This window comes from Chrysemys picta, chromosome 16 (assembly GCF_011386835.1).
Source record: "Chrysemys picta bellii isolate R12L10 chromosome 16, ASM1138683v2, whole genome shotgun sequence".
Lineage (NCBI taxonomy): Eukaryota > Metazoa > Chordata > Testudines > Emydidae > Chrysemys > Chrysemys picta.
Genome location: NC_088806.1, coordinates 12,748,169 through 12,767,889, shown reverse-complemented (window position 1 = coordinate 12,767,889; position 19,721 = coordinate 12,748,169). Strand labels below are relative to the sequence as shown.

The following is a 19,721-nucleotide window of genomic DNA, read 5'->3' as shown; positions in this document are numbered from 1 at the left end:
AGGAATGGCTTTGTCCTTTGTAGGTTAAAGACCAGGGCCCTACATATGTCAAGGAAGTGAAGCCGCCGTTCCTCATTCAAAGCATGTGATTTGGGAAATCAGGTAGGTTGAGATGGAAGCAGGAAACCACCTTTGGTAGAAATTTGGGATGCACGTGAAGTGAGACAGCTCTCTACTTGCATTCAGAAATATAGCTTACGTGCAGACGGTGTTGCGTGGAGGACTGCACTGTCAGAACAGGTGGATGGCTCTATGGACTATACAATGTTTCTGAGGAGGTTCATTGGCAAGTGAAAGGAGTCATCCGTCTTTTGATTGAAGAAGTGTGATTCATCAAAAGGGAGATCTTCAATCGTGTTCTGCACTTCTCTAGGGAAACCAGGATTCTCTCCTCATGACGATTCCAGTTGCCAAAATGCACAAGGAAGTGTCTGCTGAATCAACCACTGCCTGAAGTATCGACTTTGCGAGCAACTTGCCTTCCTCTAGACTTGACAGGAATTGGGCATGATCTTGTTGAGGTAGCTCATTTGCAATGTCCATACTGTAAGAAGTCGTACTTGGCCATCACTGCCAGGTAGTTCGAGATCCAGAACTGGAGGCCGTCCGAGGAGAAAACCTTTCAACCCACAAGGTCCAGTCTCTTGCCCGCCTTGTCAGCTGGGGTGGAGCATGGGTGCTGTTTAGCTCACTCCATAGCAGCCTGAATCACCAGGGAATTGGGCAGAGGATGACAGAATAGAAACTTGGAACCCTGGAAGGGGGGGGGGGGGAGCGAGGACACTGTACCTCTTTTCTGTCCCTTTTGAGGTGGGGGTGCACATGGGCAGGGGATGGCACACAGTATGTGTCTGTTCGAGAGCGTCCTCGTTGGATAGGCCCACCCTGGCCGGTACCAACGCGTGCAAAATGGCCAGCAGGTGGTGCTGCCTGTGCTGCACCTCCTCCAACGGTATTTCGAGAGCATGAGCTGTCCTCCATATCAGCTCTTGAAACTGACAGTAGTAGTCTGGGAGAGAGTCGATGACACAGCCTCGCCTCGGGATGACGAGAGAAATCCCTCCGGATCTGTCAGTACCATCGGGGCCGGGCTGATTGGGGCATCGTCCAATCCGGATTTCAAACGCCTTCTTGTCGAAGGACAGGTCTGTGCTACAGGAGAGGATTCCCGTGCTGAACAGGACCGTTCTGAAGGCGAATATTGGGGCCACGAGCTCTCATATGGCCAAACCGGTTGTGGTGCCCAGGGACTCAGGTACCAGTACCTCCTGGATTCAGTCTGATGTACTGGGGGGTTCCGTGGCCAGGATTCAACTGCGTCCCAGGGCTGAGCTCCATGAGGTGCTTCTTGCAGGGGGTGGGTGGTTGGGGGGGGGGGGGGGGATGGGCTCTGTTTTCCTGTGTACGGGCAAGGAAGTAGAGAGAGATGCTGCACCTAGATGTGGTGTGGGTTTCCCACAAGCAGTACAGACAGCATTGGTGCTCGTCGTTGAGGGAGAACAAACGAGGACAGGAAATGCAGATTTTTAATCCCATCCTCTTAGTCATAATCCAGCATTCAGACCTGGAGGGGAACCGCATCCTGAGCCTTGCGGAACTTTTAGAAACAAGAAAAATCACTACAGAAACCAAGAAAATCCTGACTATAGAGAATACCCAGACACGGGTGCTGGGGGCGAAGTGGGGAGTTGGGGATTGTTTGGTGGGAAACCGCTGGAATAGTATACCCAGTCCTTAATCCTACAAAACGTTCAAAAACAAGAAAACAATACAAAACTACACAAAACAAAGTCCTTGCAATGAGAGGCCTGGACCTAGCATAACCCACAGCCATCTTGTAGGCTCACCCACCATAAGTTGGAAACAAAACTAGAGTCAGGGGAATTCAGCCTTGTCATAGGCAGACAGATAGAAAAGTATTAGCTGCAGCGCTACTAACTGGAGATAGACTGACATTCACAGTGTCATGAGAATGGGGAGAGAATGGATAAGTTAGCCTTGAGTTTCTGTCTGATAATAAAAAGTAAGAAGTTTTGCTGTTGCTAAAGAAATTTTAAATAAATAATTAGAAAGTGTACTTTAAATAGGCAGAGAGTCCCAGTCTACTGCTGGTTAAGCAATTCTACCCTGACAGTGTATTCCACTAATAAAGCACAAAGATAAGTAGACATTGAGAAGTTTTAACTAACTTTGAAAAACACAAAAGCTAATGCAATAGGTGGTCTTAGGCATGTGAACCCCTGTATAGTGAAAATGATTGGTTAGTGCGTTTGCATAGCTATGTCTTAAGTAAAATAATTGTTTAAAGCATAGATAAGAGAAATCCTCATTTTAATTATAATGGGGGTCTGGAGACGGGATCGTTGGATCTTAACTCCGAGACACAGCTCAAGACCAAAGGTGCTGGGACTTTTACCCCTGCACGACCATATTGCGCAGAAGACGGAGCAGATGCTGATTGGCCACCGGGAGACGTCCAGCTGTCTTTGCTGGGAGTGGTGAGCATTAGATGCTTGGTGTGGGTATTCTGTTGATGTGTCGCTAATACATACACGCACATCTTTAAGGATATTACTGTGTAAGGCTCTTTCACTGGGAACAGGGATATTGGCCTTGAGCCTAGGGAGGGGTAAAGTTGGGCCCCTGGTCCCTGCGTACCCACAAGGATGGGTAGGAGCATTAAACTGTGCGGGTTACATCCTGACTAAATAAAGAAAATGCATCACCAGGGACGAGGGGACAGCAGAAGCTCTGACTTGGACCGGGCGGCGGTGAGAGGGAACTGGAGACGCAGGCAAAACCACAAGGCAACGCAAGGGCGCACACGTGACCCCACACGTGACCCTACAGAAACTACTACTATAAAAAGCTCAGCTCTGGGAGCATGCTGCATGCGCATTAGCCACAGTGGAATTCAATAGGGACCATCGCTCAAAGAAGAACCTGCTTTAATCAACACACACAGCATTGATGAAACTCTGTAGTGCAGACGTTGCCATAGTTAGGTCAGCCTAGCCCCCCACTATAGACACAGCTGGATCTGCGGAACAATTCTCGGCTGACCACTTTCAGCTGTAACGCTTGCAGTGCAGACATGCTTTTAGTTCCAAGCGAGCTCTCTGTGTGAGCCCATGACAGCTATGTAACAAAAACACCTCATGTGTCCTGGTCTTTACACCCAAATTATAGTAATTTCGAGTACAGAGGGAAACTGAGGTATGTAGTGGAATCACAGAAATATTACCAACGTTCCCACATCTATCCACATCCAATGGTCATAGCCCTCAGAGAGAAAGAAAAGGGTAGGGGCTAGATTTTAATGCATCCCATAAGGATAAATTAAAAATATAATTATTTGTTGTGCCATTGGTCATTTAAAATTTGTGTACATCTAAAAATACTGGGATAGGACATAAGCCGTGGGGGGCAAGACATGGAAACCAGTCTACACATGTACAAAGAGTAAATGTATAGAGTTATTACTACAGAGGTTCTTTAGAGAACCCACAGCTTCCAATAACCAAAGGGACAGGAATGCTTACCCAGCGAGGCCACATTCTCATAGTTCTCCTCCATGACGTCTCTGTAGAGGGCTCTCTGAGTGGGGTCCAGCAGAGCCCACTCTGACTCTGTGAAATACACAGCCACCTCCTTGAAAGTCACCAGCCCCTGAAAGAGCAAGAGCCCCCCACTTAGTACTTTAGTACGACCCCAGGATTCCTGGGAGAGCAGGAACAGGAAAATGGAAGCTCTGGGAGGGACATGGTTGCACAGTCCCACTCCCATCCTGAGGAGCCAGGAGGCATCAAGTTGAGGGGAGAAAAAGAGAGCCCCTCACGCTGGCCAGTGGGGACAGGGGTCTTCATGTTCATCACACACCTACTAGCCAGAGGCTGATATAGGAAATGGAGTCGCTGGCAGGGTCAGGGACAGCCTCCTGGCAGGAATCCCAATATCCCCCCCATAAAATTATATATAAACAAACACCTGGAAGAAGGAGGAAGTAGACAGGTAAAAATGTCAGAAGCTTGGAATTGTAGAAAATTAATAAGGTGAAGCAAAGCAACAAATGGAGAATCTATGGCCAGCAGAATTAAGGAAATATGAAGGAGGGTTGTGTTTATTTTAGCATATTAATACCAAAAAAAAATCCTAACAATGTTATTGGCCCATTACTAGACGGAAAGGACAGAACCATCAATAATACAGAAGAAGTAAAAATGTTCAGTGACTACTTCTCTCCTGGATTTGGGGAAAACAAGCAAATGATGTTGTGGTATTTTTATGACAATGACACACTTCATTAAAATCAGAACTCATGAGGACGTTAAATAGAAGCTACTAACATCAGACGTTTTTGAAATCAGCAGTTCCAGATATCTTCCATTCAGGAGTTTTAAAAATGCAGGTTGAGGAGCTCTCTGGACCATTAATGCTGTTTTTCAAGAGCTCTTGGAACACTGCGGAAACTCCAGAAGACTGGAAGAAAGCTAAAGTTGTCCCAATATTTACAAAAATTGTAAAAGGGATGACCAAGATAATAGGTCTGACTTCGAACCTGGGAAAGATAATGGGAGGGGGGGGGGGGGAAGAAGGGTTTAATAAAGAATTAATAAAGGGTAATATAATTCATTCCAATCAACATAAATTTAGGGAAAATAGATCCTCACAAACTAATTGGATTTTTTTTTTTTTGGGAAGGAGGTCAGAAGTTTGGTCGATAAAGGAATAGCATTAATGTAATATACTTTGATTTCTCTAAGGTATTTGACTTGGTACAGCATGATACTTAAACAACTACATCAATACAAAATTAGCATGACATACATGAACTAGATTTAAAACCAGCTGATACATTTCAAAGTGTAACTCTAAATGGTCACGTGGGCATGTTTCCATTGGCCCTCTGCTAGTTAACTTGCTTATCAATGACTTGGAAGAGAACATATCATCACTGACGAAGTTTGCTGAAGACACAAAGTTTGGAGAGTGGTAAATAATGAAGTGTGTCAGTTGGTTCGGGCTGCAGCACTGGGAAGTTTTTGCAGCCCTGGCCAGGGGGTTATTTCCTGTTCCACAAACAGGGGAAAGTTCCACACCCAAACCCAAGGAATCTGCTCCTTCAATGTGGGGCCTAATCCGAATTCATTCTGGCAAGTTTGTCCTCTCTCTTTCCCCATCCTGGTTATTTCCTGCCCTCTCCCACCTCCAGCAGCTCCCACCCTCCTGTACATTTACTGCCCATCTCCCTCCAGCCAGAACCCACCACCAGCTCCGTGAAAATCCCATACCTCAGCTAACTCTGCTGCAGCCATTGCCTTTCCTCTGGAAGGGTGGGACGATCCAGAGCAAAACATGGACGTTATTCTGTAGCCTGTCGGGGCGAAAAGAGCAATTGGAGAGATTTCAGAATGGGCTTTTGTCCATTTCTCTACAGAGTCCCCACCAGACTTTTTTCCCTGGAAACTGACATTCTAGGCTCTGCCACACTGGAAAACAGTGACTTTATCAGAGGTAGGTCTTCCCACCAGGATTAAACCCTCCCAGGCCTGGTCTACAAAGACCTGGTCTACACGAGGTCAGCGTAAGCTGCATTGCACTGACTTAGTTGCACGTGTATCTGCACTTAAGTTTGTCTCCCACCAGTGTAAACTGTCCATTATGCCAGCACGGTAACACCATCTCGCCAAACAACACTGAGCCATGGTCGATGTACTAAGATCAACACAGTACAAGTGTAAACACTGCGTTACCTGTGCCGACCTGTACAGTTCTTCAGCAGCTATCCCACAATGGCTCAGGACAACAACTTCCCACTTAAACAATGAGAAACTGCTGCAGATAAAATGGGTGGGAAAACACCCCAAAAGCTGAGGAGATTTTAATTGACATTGGACAATTTTGAGAGAAAATGGAGAAAAATCTGAGGAGAAAGGAGAATTAGTCAATAATTTGAGAGAAATAGGGAATTTACATGGATTTCCCTATCCACAATTGATAGTTAGAGAAAAGGGGAACAATTGAGGAGATTGTTGCCAATTTTAGAGGGGAGGAAGCAGAGGAGATTTCACCCCCCCCCCTCTCTGTAATCCCTGGCCTGTTGAGAGAGGGTGAAATCTGCCATGTCAAACTCTCCCCTCCCTTCATCTCTATCTTCCCCCCCCTTTCCCTTCCCTGACACCTCCATCCTCCAGACACACAAAGGGCAAACCCCACTGGGGCCCAGTCTCTTCCACTCCTGAATCCCCCAGTTTGCTCCCTGGGCAGATCCTGGCAGGAGCTGAGGGCAGCTGCTTCACTGCCTGTAGGCAGCTCCCAGCCCTCCCTCAGGGACATTCACAACCAGGGAGCACATACCCAGGGACTGTGAAATCCGAGGCTCCCGGGACATTTGTACAGAGTCACTTCCCTGCCCAAACCCCAGCACTTTCCCTGAGGTCTCTGGCTCAGCGGATGGTGTTGGCAGAGCCCGGGGCGACTGTGGGGGGCTAGTTCCAGCCACTGGAGAAAGTCTCTCCCCTTGGCTGGGCACTGAAGGAGCTTTAACGAAGGTCTCTCCCTGCACAGACCCCTGCTGGGGCAGAGGAGCTGCTCGGCCCAGCATTCCCAGATCACACTGGAGGCAGCAGCGTGTGACCCAAGAAACTCAAACCCGGACACCTTGAGTGGAAAGTGAGAGAGAGCAGCCTCCCCTCCATCAGCAACAGCCAGCGCCCCCGGTGACAGTAACTAATGACACCACCTCCCTCATGTTAATCCAGAGTCACGCCTTGTCCTTATTGCAGTGTCAATCCAGACACTGGAGTCAATGAGACCGGAAATGTGGTATAGGAGGGAGGAGCCAAAATCCTTTAAAACGTGTCATGGGGGATCCCCCCCTTTCCCCTCCACCGCTGCTCCCCACATCTGGGGCAAGGACTCAGGGCGATTTGCCAACCACAGTTTGGGCAGGGCTGGAGGGTTTGGAACGTGTTAATAATGGAAAGTGAGGGAACACAGGGCCGTACCTGGATATAACGGGGCGGGGGGGGGGGGGGACGCGGGGCCGGTGACGGATATAACGGGCAGGGCGGGGCGGTGACGGATATAACGGGCAGGGGGGGGGGTACGCGGGCCGGGGGGTACGCGGGGCCGGTGACGAATTATAACGGGCGGGGGGGAGGGGGGGACGCGGGGCCGGTGACGGATATAACGGGCGGGGCGGGGCCGGGGCCGGTGACGGATATAACGGGCGGGGCGGGCCGGTGACGGATATAAACGGGCGGGGGGGAGGGGGGACGCGGGGCCGGTGACGAATATAACGGGCGGGGGGGAGGGGGGGACGCGGGGCCGGTGACGGATATAACGGGCGGGGCGGGGCGGGGACGCGGGGCCGGTGTCGGATATAACGGCGGGGCGGGGCGGTGACGGATATAACGGGCGGGGCGGGTGGGAGGGGGGGGAAGCGGGGCCGGTGACGATATAACGGGCGGGGCGGGGCGGGGGGGGGGGACGCGGGGCCGGTGACGGATATAACGGGCGGGGCGGGGCGGGGCCGGGTGACGGATATAACGGGGCGGGTGGGAGGGGGGGAAGCGGGGCCGGTGACGGATATAACGCGGGGGAAAGGGTGAGAGCCCCGGGCGCTGACAGCAGGTGAGGGACACGCAGCCCCCGCGCTTCGCACCGCTCGGGATTGTGAATACGGGAGGGGCGGGCGCCGGGATACGCGGCCCCCCGCACTCACCCGCTGTCGGTCTCCGGGCCCGGCTCTACCCGCGCGCGCAGGGCTGGGGGCGGAGACGCGCCCCCTCTCCTCGGCGCGAGCTGCGCGTGCCCGGAAACTGCCGCTCTGTGGCGCGCGGGGCCTGCTGGGAAATGGAGTCTCCAGCCAGCTCTGGGCGGGCACCGCGCATGCGCAGTGATCAGCGACTACTGGCGGGGGGCGGCAGGGGAGGGTCCGGTTCTGACCGTCTCCCTAGCAACGCTGCTGAGCCCGCGAACCCCGGGAGCAACCGCCCGCCTCCCTGCCATGGGGCCCCGCCCCTGTTCCGCCCCCAGCCCCCTTTCCCCAAGGCTCCGCCGGACTCCGCCCACTTTCACAAAGCCCCGCCCCCTGCCCCTCCCCTTCACCGGGGCCCGCCCCCTGGGCAGAAACTGGAGCTGCCTGGGGAGTCTGGGCCACTCTGGGGAGCCCCAGACCCTCCCCCTGCCCTGGGTGCTGCGCCCTGGGGTGGGACACAGGCCGGGGGCGGCTATTACCCCAGATGCTCAGGGAGGCAACCCCAGCGCAGCTTCGTTTGCGTAAGAGCCTTTGCTGAGGGACCTTGTCAAAGGGCTTCTGGAAACCTAACTCCACTCGATCCACTGGATCCCCCTTGTTCACAGGCCTGTCGACCCTCTCAACCAATTCTAGTAGATTGGTGAGGCCTGATTTCCCTTTACTAAAACCACGTTGACTCTTCCTCAACCAATTACGTTCATCTCTGTGTCTGACAATATTGTTCTTTATTATACTTGCAACCAGTTTGCCCGGCGCTGAAGTCAGGCTTACAGGCCTGTAATTGCTGGGATCACCTCTGGAGCCATTGTTAAAAATTGGCATCACATTAGTTATCCTCTAGTCATCTGGTACAGAAGCTGATTTAAATGAGAGGTTGCAGACTACAGTTAGTAGTTCTGCAATTTCGCATCTGAGTGCCCTCAGAACTCTTGGGTGAGACCATCTGGTCCTGGTGACTTATTGCTGTTTAATTGATTGATTTGTTCCAAAACCTCCTCTAATGACAGCTCAATCTGGGACAGTTCCTCAGATCCGTCACCTAAAATGAATGGCTCAGGTTTGGGAATCTCCCTCACATCCTCAGCCGTGAACACCGATGCAAATAATTCATTTAGTTTCTCTACAATGGCCCCATCGTCCTTGAGTGCTCCTTTAGCACCTCGATTGTCCAATGGTCCCACTGGTTGTCCCTTACATAGGAGTAACTGCTACCAGTAGCAAATTCCTACAGGGAGCAGTTTCTTGTAAAACAATATGATTATAACACAGGGTGACTGAAATAAGACCAATTTCAAACAACAGGGACAAAATGCAACACTGCATTGGCTGGGAATCGAACCCAGGTCAACTGCTTGGAAGGCAGCTATGCTCACCACTATACCACCAATGCCCTTGAAAAGAGTGTGTCACGTAGGTATGAACTGTGCAAGCAAAGCAGTGACACAGCCACAGAGCTAATGAGCAGTGTGGGTTTGAGTGGTGGCAGCACGTTAGGTCTGGGCAGAGGCAGGGTCCCAGACTGACTGAACAATAGGGAGAGGGGCTCTCTATCCTGGCAGGAGTTGGACCCAGCTCCACTCCTCCCCTAAGAGTTGGCAAATAAAGATAAATTTATCTGACTTAAAAAGGAAGCAGGCTGCTCCTTTTAAAAGAAAATGTTTGTGTTCCTTCCTGCTCGGTACAGAGGGGTTTCATGTTGCGGCTGCCACTGAACTGAAGGGGGGAGATTTTTTTTGACAAGGACGGACGCCTCATTCTATGGGTGTTTGGTACATGCAGGCAGCCCCTGTTCCTGCATCTTTCCTGGGGAAATCAAGTTTCTGAACCAACTACCAAAACTTTTTACAGAAAGGTGGGAAAAGGAGATGGCCACACGATGGTGCCAGGACCTAAAGAATGAAACACAACACGCGTCTTCTATGCGCAGTCACTCTTGAAAAATGATTCATCTCCACTCACTTGTACTTGAAGTGATGTTCAGTTTCACCGTGGGCAAACTACAAGGCTGAAGCAATTTCATGGATTGTGACACTAGAATTGAAGGGTTATTTAGTGTTATAAGAAATTGTAAAAAACAAAACAAAACAAAAAAAACAGTTCATCTAAACTTGAGCTGCCTGTTATGAAAGGTCGATTTCCCCAATTCAGTTCCAAATGTTCTTCTAGAATTGCCCCTGGGTTCCCTGCATGCCACAGCAGGAGTGAAAGCAGTAACCCCAACTCGGCCCTTAGCTCCACGCTGATTTTTCACAGTGGGTGTAATTGAGTTTTCTGTGGCCTGTTCTCTGAGCACCAGAACTACCATCCTCTTCCCAGCCCAACCCGGGCTGCTTCCCTGCCCAGCCTCTGCCCCGCTGGGGGCACTACATGCTTTAGGGACATAAGGAACCAGCTGAAGCAATCTTGGACCCATTAGTGGTTATCTTCGAGATGGTAGAGCACAGGTAAGGTCCCAAAGGACTGGAGAAGAGGAAACATTGTTCCCTTTTTAAAGAGTGACCTTGGGAATTAAAGACCAGTCAAGCCAATCATCGATCCTGGAAAGAGAATGGAAGAAATGGTTAAACTATCAATTGAGACTTGTAAGGTTATAAATTAAAGCTAGCAAAGATTTGTCAAGAAGAAATCATGCCAAACCAATCTAATTTCCTCCCTTGACAAGGTTACCAGCCTAGTGGGCAGAGGGGAAGCAGTAGACATGCTGTATCTTGATTTTAGTAAAGGATTTTCACAGTCCCACGTGATGGTCTCATAAGCAAAGTTGGAAAATGTGGTCTGATGAAATGACAGCAGGGAGGGTGCACAACGGCTTGAAAGGCTGCACTCAGCGAACAACTAGCAATGGTTCACTGTCAAACTGGAAGGACACATCCAGTAGGGTCCGGTGGGTCCTGTACTGCTGCGGGGCGGGGGAGGAGGGAGGTGAGCTTGGCTGCCGGTGGAGTCGGCACCTATGCCCATGTCTCCTCCCGATGGTGTCCATGTGAAACATTCCAGCCCTGGTTGGTAACAAGGGGCGGAGGGGAGCTCCAGGTGCAGGTCGGTACGTTTGAATGATCTGGGAAATCAGACACTTTTGTGTGAACGGAATAGGAAATGGAACTGGACCCCCATGCTACTAAATAATCATACAATTACCCGATCTTCTTCGCCTCGTGAAATGCTCTTGCAAATCAGCTGCAGCCTAGTCCTGGGCATTGGATTCAAGATTGCAGACTATTTTGCTCGTTCCCGGTTAGGGCATTGGCATTCTGATGTCAGGCCATTTTGATTTTGAACGTTCACCAATTTTATTATTGATCTCTTGAAAAGGAAACTTTCCTGAGGTGTCTCCTACCCCGGGGACGCCGCAGAAGGAGCAGAAATGGCAGTCTTGGGAAGACGCTTTCCCCCCTTTAGCTGAAGATTCTCCGCACACACACACACATTCTCCCTGATCTACACTACCGTGTTATGTCAATACAAGGCAACCTTTGTGCGTGTGTCTACCCTAAAATTTGGCTCCCTATGACAGGGTGGGGGGACCCAGTCCAGTGTGGGGTGAGTGCACCCCATCCTTCGAGCAGCCCTCTGACTCTAGGCAGTGAGAGCTAAGGGCTAGAGTCAACTGGGTCACCCTTCTCCCACATTCCTAAGAGAATTGGGCCACCATGTGGATGTTTCATGTCCTACCTCAATTTCACACAGAGAAATAATTTCCTTTGCACAGATCCACGAACAGCAAAACCTCCCTGTGTCTCTTGTTTGAGCCAGGGTATTGAATTCCATTGAAACATTCACTCCTGCAAGGGCAATGGTCAAACAGAGGGAATGTGGCCACCTGCATCCCCGACAGTGAGATATTGGCTTGGCTCTTTCCTCATGCTGCAGCAGTTATTCCTTAGAATGTCAGCGATGGCATAAAACTAGTTCATTCTTGCTATGAGAGAGAAAAAACTGGGGGCCTTAATTGTTATGGTTTGATTACATAAAGTTTAGGGTTTAATTAAGATAGAAAAAATAATTACTGATTCCTCTAAATAATACTATAAACTTGAAATTAGAAGAGAGATAAACCTTGTCAGGAACGGCTAATTTCCCAAATGATCCTCACAACATTATTAATTTCCACGTCACCCCTATAGGAGATCTGGGCATCGCCAGTTTTACTGCTCTGCATCTACCTTCCCACTAGATACGTTGGTTTTGGTTATTCCCAGTTTTGGAAAATTGTAAAGTGCAGAATTTGAATAGTGGAGCTGCTGTCCTTCCTGCACCTTCTCAACACTGCTCTACAGCAGCTTCTCCACCTGCAGAGTCCACAGTCTGAGGAGCCCAATTAGAGTCAACTAAATTACCTGCATGTCAGACTGAACCCTCCCCACACACTCAATCTGCTCTGCGGGATCGTTTCACACTGCATGGAGCAGAGCGTGGGGTGTGCAGTCTGTGGGTGAACGGTTCCTATTTTCTCTCTTCATTCACACAGAGCTGAGATTCTGCACTCCTGGGCCTGACGTGGAAATGTTTTGTTATGGAAACTTCAAAGTGAAAACCCCTTCCCCAAATCAGTCCCTCTCAGTGAGCTGTGAGGACAGGAACCTTTAGGGTGAAAAAACCTATGGGAATGAGGAGGAGAATGTCACACTTCATTCAAGATTTGACTATGTTAAAATTAATAGGGAATATTTGGAGGGGGAAGGGGGACAAATTCAAGACAAACTCAGCCACTACTTGTCAGAAACAGAATTCAAATCCACTTCTCCACAGGAAGTCTCTAATTTAGATACACTACCACATGCTGCTCAACCATCTTAAAAGCCAGGAGAAAGGAGAGCAGTGTTGCACCTAACCAATGTGGAATCTGATTCCTCCATGAGGCAAAGGCTATCCTTCTTCTATCCTTGTTAAACAGCCCCTTCCTGAGATTGCCCTTGCTGGGGATGAGGATAGGGGAAAACCAGTGTCTGAGGATTAATTTAAGACCGTATTTTGACAGGGGAGCCGCGGAAGTCGATTTGCCGCTGTCCTCACAGCGGGGTAAGTCGGCTCGGATACGTCAAATTCAGCTATTCGCGTAGCTGAATTTGCGTATCTTAAATTGACCCCTCCTTCCCCCAGAGTGAAGACGTAGCCTTAGGAAGTCTCTCCTGACATTTAATCTAAATCTGCTATGCTGTCATTTGAACCCACTGCTGCTTGTCCTGCCCTCTGTGACAAGAGAGAACAACTTTTCTCCATCTTTGTTATAGCAGCCTTTCATGTATTTGAAGACTGCTATCATATCCTCCCTGAATCTCCTCTTTTGCAAACTAAACATACCCAGTTCCTTCAGCCTTTGCTCAGAAAACTCAGCTCGGCATTGGCCGTGAATTAAGCCCAGGCCTGCTGGATGAATTCTCCCACTTAACACAATTGTGCAAAATATAATAAATGGACCTTTGCATTATGGGCCCTCCTCACTGCCAGGGCCCCATTCTGTTGCCGGGCACAGGGGTGTGGCTGACACTCCCGGGAGCTCTGTGTTTCTAAATCAGAGTCGGGAGCTCCGTGTTTCTGGTCAGAATGGGATTATCTGGCAGTTCCTTAATGAACACTCTGGGGTTTAGAGAGCTCTATTTCTATGTGTCCTTTGAGTGCTTGGAGCAATGCTGGCGAGGTGAAGTGGCACAGAGCTGGGGAGCAGGGTGTGGTCCCAGGTAAGTAGTAGTTGTGCTCTGGTGAGACCGAGCAGAGGAGGGGCTTGCGCAAGGTGTGGTGTTTCCATGCATGTCTAATATTTAATACAACCCCATTATTAAACCACCCATGGCTGGGAACATAAGAGGAGCTCTTTGAACTAGGGTGTGTCCTTCCCAATCCTCAAAATGACTGGCTCCAATATGCTATTATCAGAGGGAGTATAGCTCAGTGGTAGAGCATTTGACTGCAGATCAAGAGGTCCCTGGTTCAAATCCGGGTGCTCCCTTAGGAACTGTTTTTTATTTTTAATATAAATATATTTTCATATCCATCTCCAGTATGCTCAGCAGTTTCACTGAAGGGGCGGGCACGGCTTGTATAATGTCCACAAACCTAGCAAACCTGTCCATCAGCTGAAATCAGATCCAATCCTCCAAGTGTGACGCACTGTACCCCAAGTAACACCCTGAACCCCCATATTCACCACTGTTCTATGGTTAGGATAGGTTTTGTACAAAGTATGCCTTGTGAGGTATCATTTGAAAACTCATAATCTACTGAAGATCATTTTCCTGTTAAAACGTGTGCACCAACATTGTCGGTGGCGCTATGAGATTTTACAATATGTTTGTTCCTGAAGTATGTTGTAATTCTGACACCTCAGTGTCAACAAAGGCCTGACCCCAGGGGTTGGAAAACGATTAGCTACTGAAGTAACCAGTCACCATCAGGGGGACTGTAAGCAATGGATTTGCATGTCATCCCTGAAGACGTCTCAAATGTCATGTGCCCAGAAGGTGGGAACAGGGGCGGCAGGTTTGTAGAAATTTTGTTGGTGCCCAGAACCCCCCCCCCAACTCAGCCCCCCATCTGCCTAAGGCTCAGGGAGGGAGTTTGGGTGGGGGGAGGAGGTCTGGTTTGCAGGCCCTGGGCTTGGACAGGGGATTGGGGTGCAGGATGGGTGTGAGATTGGGCTCTGGGAGGGAGTCTGGGGTGCAGGCTTTGGGATGGAGTTTGGGGGCGGGAGGGGGTGTAGGTTCTGGGAGCGGGTGGGGAGGTGCGGCGCTTACCTGCGGCTCTTAGACAGGGTGGGCTGGGGGTCTCCCCGCCCTGCTACACTCTGGCACTGCCCCCGCAGCTTCCCATTGGCTGCACGGGCGCTTGGGTCAGGACACAGACCCACCCCACGCAGGGACTGCAGAGAGGGGCTGGCAGCCACGTGGAGTGAGCAGACGGGAAGCTGCTCAGCTCCGCTACACTGCTGGTGGTGAGTGGGGGTCCTGGACTGTTTTAAATAGCCCAGGGGACGCATGGAGCGGGGGTGCCCAGTGGGGCTGAAGGAGAGACCCGGCCTCAGACAGTGCTGGAGCCAGGCCCGTGGTGCCTGGGCAGTACCAGGAATAGAACTCACCACCCATGGGTGTGAACAAGACATTTACAATTCACCTGAAAGACACTTCGAATCGCCCGTACTCACCCAGGGGACTGTTTTGTCTACACGCCAGTGGGGAGGGGGGGAAGAGGGGGAGGGTATAAAATAAGAGACAGTTACCTCTACATTACCTCCTCCCCCATCTCGACTCATGGCAACAAGATCATTTGAAAGACAATAGGAGCATCATTGAACTGGTTGCGGCTGGGGGCGGTGGTCCTAGCCAGATGGCTTTTCAGTTAGCATGAACTGCTGAAAGTTTTTGGGTGCGAGACCCTTTTTGCTTTCAAATCTTATTTATCTTGGTAAAGTTTAGGACTCAGACTGCGGTTTTATCTTTTTATTTTTTGTAACCAGGTCTAACTTTTAGGCCTTTATCACTTAGATTTGAAGTGAGTACATCTTTCCCCAGTTAATAAACTTGTTTGTATTGTTCTAGCTAAACCAGTGTGCTTTGGTTGAAGTGTGTGGGGAATTGCGACTCAGATTAACAGAGGCGGGGGCAGGATCATTTCCTTGGATAAAATGACGGACTATTAATGAGCTTGCTTTGGTCAGTAGGATGCTGGCCAGAGCAAGACACACATTTCCGGGGTGCAATGCTGGGACTAAGAATTTGGGGGCGTCGCCCTTTCTATAAGTCATGAGTGGCTGGGAAAACATTCACGTAACTCAGCTGGGAGTGATTTTGCATGCTTGTGGCTGTGTGAGCACAGCCTGGAAGGGTTTGTTGTTCACCAGCAAAGCACTGGGCTGGAGCCCAAAATCACACATCCTTAGGAGAAGATCAAGGGGTGGGGGGAACCTAGCTGTTTCTACACAAGTGTTTAACAAGATGAGAAAGTGACATTAGAGAAGTAAGACTGTGCAATTAACTAGCCGGTACTACACTAACCCTGCAATTAGTTAGATGCAGACACACCCAGCTCTGTGGTTGGTAAAGTTACAGAGACTCTGCTGCTGATCATGAAATAGAAGCACATTGTCTTTAAACAGCTGCCCTTTCAGTGCCTCTGAACGTTACAAAAACCAATGATCTGGGTTAAAGGAAGGTTGCTATTTATTAGAGCCCCAATTGATATTGTGTGCACAAAGAAAGGTTTGAATGTGTAAGAGTTTGGTAAAACTTGGCTATTTTATTTTTCTAACAGGCTCCTGCCCACCTCCAGCAGAGTTTTCAGTCACAGGCTATGGCGACGTACTTTCCAAGTGTAACACAAACTAGCCCATTCCTCCCCGTATGCAATCTCTGACCAGAATGGTAGAAGGAGACAGAGTACTGGGAAATTATCACAATAGGAAGGAATTAAAAACTGGGATTAATCAAAGCTGAGATGCAGACACAGCCTATTGTGTAGCTGGTGAAGTGACAGCGACACACTCCCTCTGGTGCTGGTTCTGATTTAACAGCAGAAGCCGATCAGAGAGAACGACCTCATGTCGGGAGCTATGGGCAGCTGCCCGGCCAGCGCATCACTCACCTGGGAGGTGTTTCACAAAGCACAGCCCTTCCCCTCAGGAAAAGACACACTCCCTGCTGTCACCACCTCCCTTTGCTCTCCGTGGGGCTGTTTGCCTGAGGGACATGGCTCTCTCTGGGAGGTCCATGGGGATTCTTAAAAGAGCCATTGGGGGGCAGGAGTTATCCCCATGGAAATCTCTTCACTTCTTTCTCAGGGCCACCTGCTTAGCCCTGGCTTTGGGGTTGGCTTTAGCCTGGATCTCTCCTGACTTGGTTTTAGGTGGGATGTTGACCACCTTCTGGGCTTGGCAGCTTAGACCTTTTGGGGGCTTTTCTCTGCCATTTTGGTCCCTGCTGCAGCCACCATTTTCTTAGGGCTATTCCTGGCCCTGGGCATGGTGGCCTTTCTGGGGATCCTGGCAGCTCTGACCAGCTTCTTGGTGGCTATTTTCCTGCTCAGAGCCACTGGCTTCTTCTCATGCCTTGTCCTGGGGTCCCAGATGCTGCTGGCTGAGTGTGAAGGAGCCAAGATTCTTATTAAAAGAAATATGACTCAATATTTCTTTCATACACTTTATTAAAATGAACTAATCCAATCAAGAATACACATTGAAGGCTAATCTAGTACAAACCCAACTCAACTAAATAAGGGTTAAACCATACAACTAGAAAGTTGAGCTCAAATCAGTCAATCAATGAATTAATTGCATTGGAATCAACCCATCCATTTGTCAAATCATCAGATTAATACAACAGAAAACCAACCCTTATAAATCTTAAAACAGAAATTCAAAGAGGTGGTGTGACACATGACTGGAAAGGGTTAAGCATCCTGCAGGATAAATGACCCAAATTCAACCTTTAGGGGCATATTGGTAGGTAGTGTTTTTGTGTGTGTTTACATATATATTCTTAGAGGTTAGAGTTCCTGTCTATGCTGTATTCTGCTAATTCAGAGATCGAAAGGAGAGCTTAACATTTAAATGAACTGTAAATATCGTGATATCACCGTACTGATCTCTTTGACAGATATAGCAAATCACCTGTGAATGGTGGAAAACAGGCAATTGCCTTCTGTTAATCCATGTAGCTAAGTACCGGTGATGCTTCGAAAACAGGTCTACTTCAAAGTCTTGATGATTGCCTATTGTTCGCCTAAGGACTCCAAGCTGTCAGGAGAAGGCCTGGAACAGTATAAAAGTCTCTTGGGTCCTGTTCCTTTTTATCTTGGATCTGCTTAATGCTTTATGCAGGAGAAGCTTAAGTCGTAAGACTGAGATCTCCAGGCCCACCTGCATATGAACATTGGATTGAATCTACGGACTAATTCTAAAAGCCCTTTGCAACTCCAAAGCTCCCCATCTCTACTATGAGACTGATCTCAGAACTGTACTCGTGTCTGTATCTACACTGATCTTTTAACCGCTACTCGCGGTTTTATTTTTTAATAAATTTGAGTTTAGTTAGTAAGAATTGGCTGTCAGCATGTATTTGGGTAAGAGCCGAAATATTCATTTACTTGGGAGGTAATGTGTCCGATCCTTTGGAACTGGTAGAACTTTCTTAAATGATGAATAAGATTTTCAGTGATCCTCATCATATTTGACTTGGGTGTCTGGTGGAGGCCTAAGGCTGGGTTGCTTTAAGGGAACTGTGTTGTTGGCTTCTGGGTAACCAGTGATGTATTATGGAAGCTGTTTTGTGCTGGCTTGGAATATCCACCAGTTTTGGTGACTGTCTGCCCCATTCTTTGGCATTTGCCCCAATTGAGTGGCCTCAGCGTGGCTCCCCTGGGACCCCGGTCACAGGTGTGTGACGTTATTGACATAAACTGGGACCATATAGATCATTGTTGCAACCAAAGTCCTGTAGTGGCACCCAAATCTTGTATAAAGGGGGTCAAATGGGGTGTCTAGGACAAGGTTATGGTTTACTGGTTATGATTATGCTGTCTATATGTGTGTATCAGTTTTGTAGTCGAAGTTATGAATATTGGTTCTATACTGTCTGTATGGCAAACTTATGCTATGCTTCTGGGTGACATCCCAGACAAGCTGAGATTAGCTCTGCCTAGCCTGCTTGATGGCCCATTAAGGACCATCAGCTATACAATGGACCCATTGAGAGAAGGCAGATACGCCTTGTACCTCAGCAAAGTATGCAGGGACTGGCCCATGTGACTCCAGACTCCATGTTGCTGTAATTTAAGAACAAAGAGGTGTTCTTACACCTGGAAAAGACTATATAAGGCTGATGCCTGATCTCCATCTTGTCTTCAATCCTGCTTCTTACCTCTGGAGGAACTTTGCTACAAGCTGAAGCTGTGAACAAAGGACTGAGGACCCATCCCAGCTGGGGATGTATTCCAGAGACTTGATTTGAACCTGCAGTTTATTCCATCGCTGCTGCAAGCCTGAACCAAGAACTTTGCCATTACTGTATGTAATTGATTTCATTTAACCAATTCTAACTCTCATCTCTATCTTTTTCCTTTTATGAATAAACCTTTAGATTTTAGATTCTAAAGGATTGGCAATAGCGTGATTTGTGGGTAAGGTCTGACTTGTACATTGACCTGGGTCTGGGGCTTGGTCCTTTGGGATCAGGAGAACCTTTTTCTTTTACGGGGGTATTGGTTTTTATAACTATTTGTCCCCATAACGTGTGGCACTGGTGGTAATACTGGGAAACTGGAGTGTCTAAGGAGATTGCTTGTGAGACTTGCGGTTAGCCAGTGGGGGAGACCGAAGTCTTAGTCTGGCTGGTTTGGTTTGCCTTAGAGGTGGAAAAACCCCAGCCTTGGGTTGTAACTGCCCTATTTGAGCAATTTGTCCTGAGTTGGCACTCTCAGTTGGGTTCCGCCAGAACCGCATTGTCACAGTGGCGTAGTCGTGCTTGGATCCACAGAACCAGGTCAATTAAGCTTTGGGTCAGAACCCCACGCTATCCAAATTTGAATTTTGGGATTGAGAGTTTTGTTGGTTAAAGAGCTGCTGCAATGGCTGAGCAAAGAGCATATGAGGGACTTGGGAAAAAAGCCCTGGAAAATTTGTGTTCAGAAAAGAGGATAAGCTTTAGAAAGAAAGCTACAAAGGAAGAATTGAGAAATCTGCTAATAGCCAGTGATCAGGGGGCAAGAGCACAGCCCTTACCTGAGGCTGCAGAAGATGCAGAAAAAATTAGGATGTAAAGGGTGACAAGTAAACTGCAATTTGAGCATGAACAGAAGCTAGCAGATCTTCGATTGCTGGAGAAGCAAAAAATAGCAGAGTTAGAAAGAGAGAGAGAGAAAGAGGCTGCTGAGAGAGAGAAAGAAGCTGATCAAAGAAAGAAGGAGGCTGATGAGAGAGAAGAGAGAGCTCGTAAGGGACGTCTAGAGCTGCTCGCTGCTGAGCAGGAGACTC

General features: G+C 48.8%; 2 protein-coding genes and 2 non-coding genes across 16 annotated transcripts in view; 2 read left to right on the top strand and 2 right to left on the bottom strand.

The window, feature by feature from the left end:
* Positions 1-19,721, top strand: part of LOC135976036 (nascent polypeptide-associated complex subunit alpha, muscle-specific form-like) — a 1,165,876-nt gene that overhangs the window by 1,049,971 nt on the left and 96,184 nt on the right. The window lies entirely within an intron of this gene.
* LOC101945171 (zinc finger protein 420-like) overlaps positions 1-19,721 on the bottom strand; it is a 124,774-nt gene that overhangs the window by 77,842 nt on the left and 27,211 nt on the right. For 2 of the 13 annotated variants that reach the window (XM_065569652.1, XM_065569654.1), the window contains exons 1-3: positions 7,727-7,879; positions 5,292-5,374; positions 3,543-3,669 (exon numbers count right to left, since the gene is read on the bottom strand). The exons of 2 other annotated variants lie outside the window; for them this stretch is intronic. In XM_065569652.1, the coding sequence (XP_065425724.1) occupies positions 3,543-3,669; positions 5,292-5,357 (193 nt within the window). In that variant the 5' untranslated portion in view covers positions 5,358-5,374; positions 7,727-7,879. Of the gene's footprint in view, positions 1-3,542; positions 3,670-4,346; positions 4,559-5,291; positions 5,375-5,753; positions 5,920-7,726; positions 7,911-19,721 lie in introns of those variants that run through there. 9 more of the 13 variants (XM_065569658.1, XM_065569657.1, XM_065569651.1 and 6 more) reach the window with 8 other exon arrangements.
* TRNAG-UCC (transfer RNA glycine (anticodon UCC)) lies at positions 9,081-9,152 on the bottom strand. The gene has a single exon. It is a non-coding gene; the product is annotated as a tRNA-Gly (tRNA).
* On the top strand, positions 13,638-13,709 carry TRNAC-GCA (transfer RNA cysteine (anticodon GCA)). The gene has a single exon. It is a non-coding gene; the product is annotated as a tRNA-Cys (tRNA).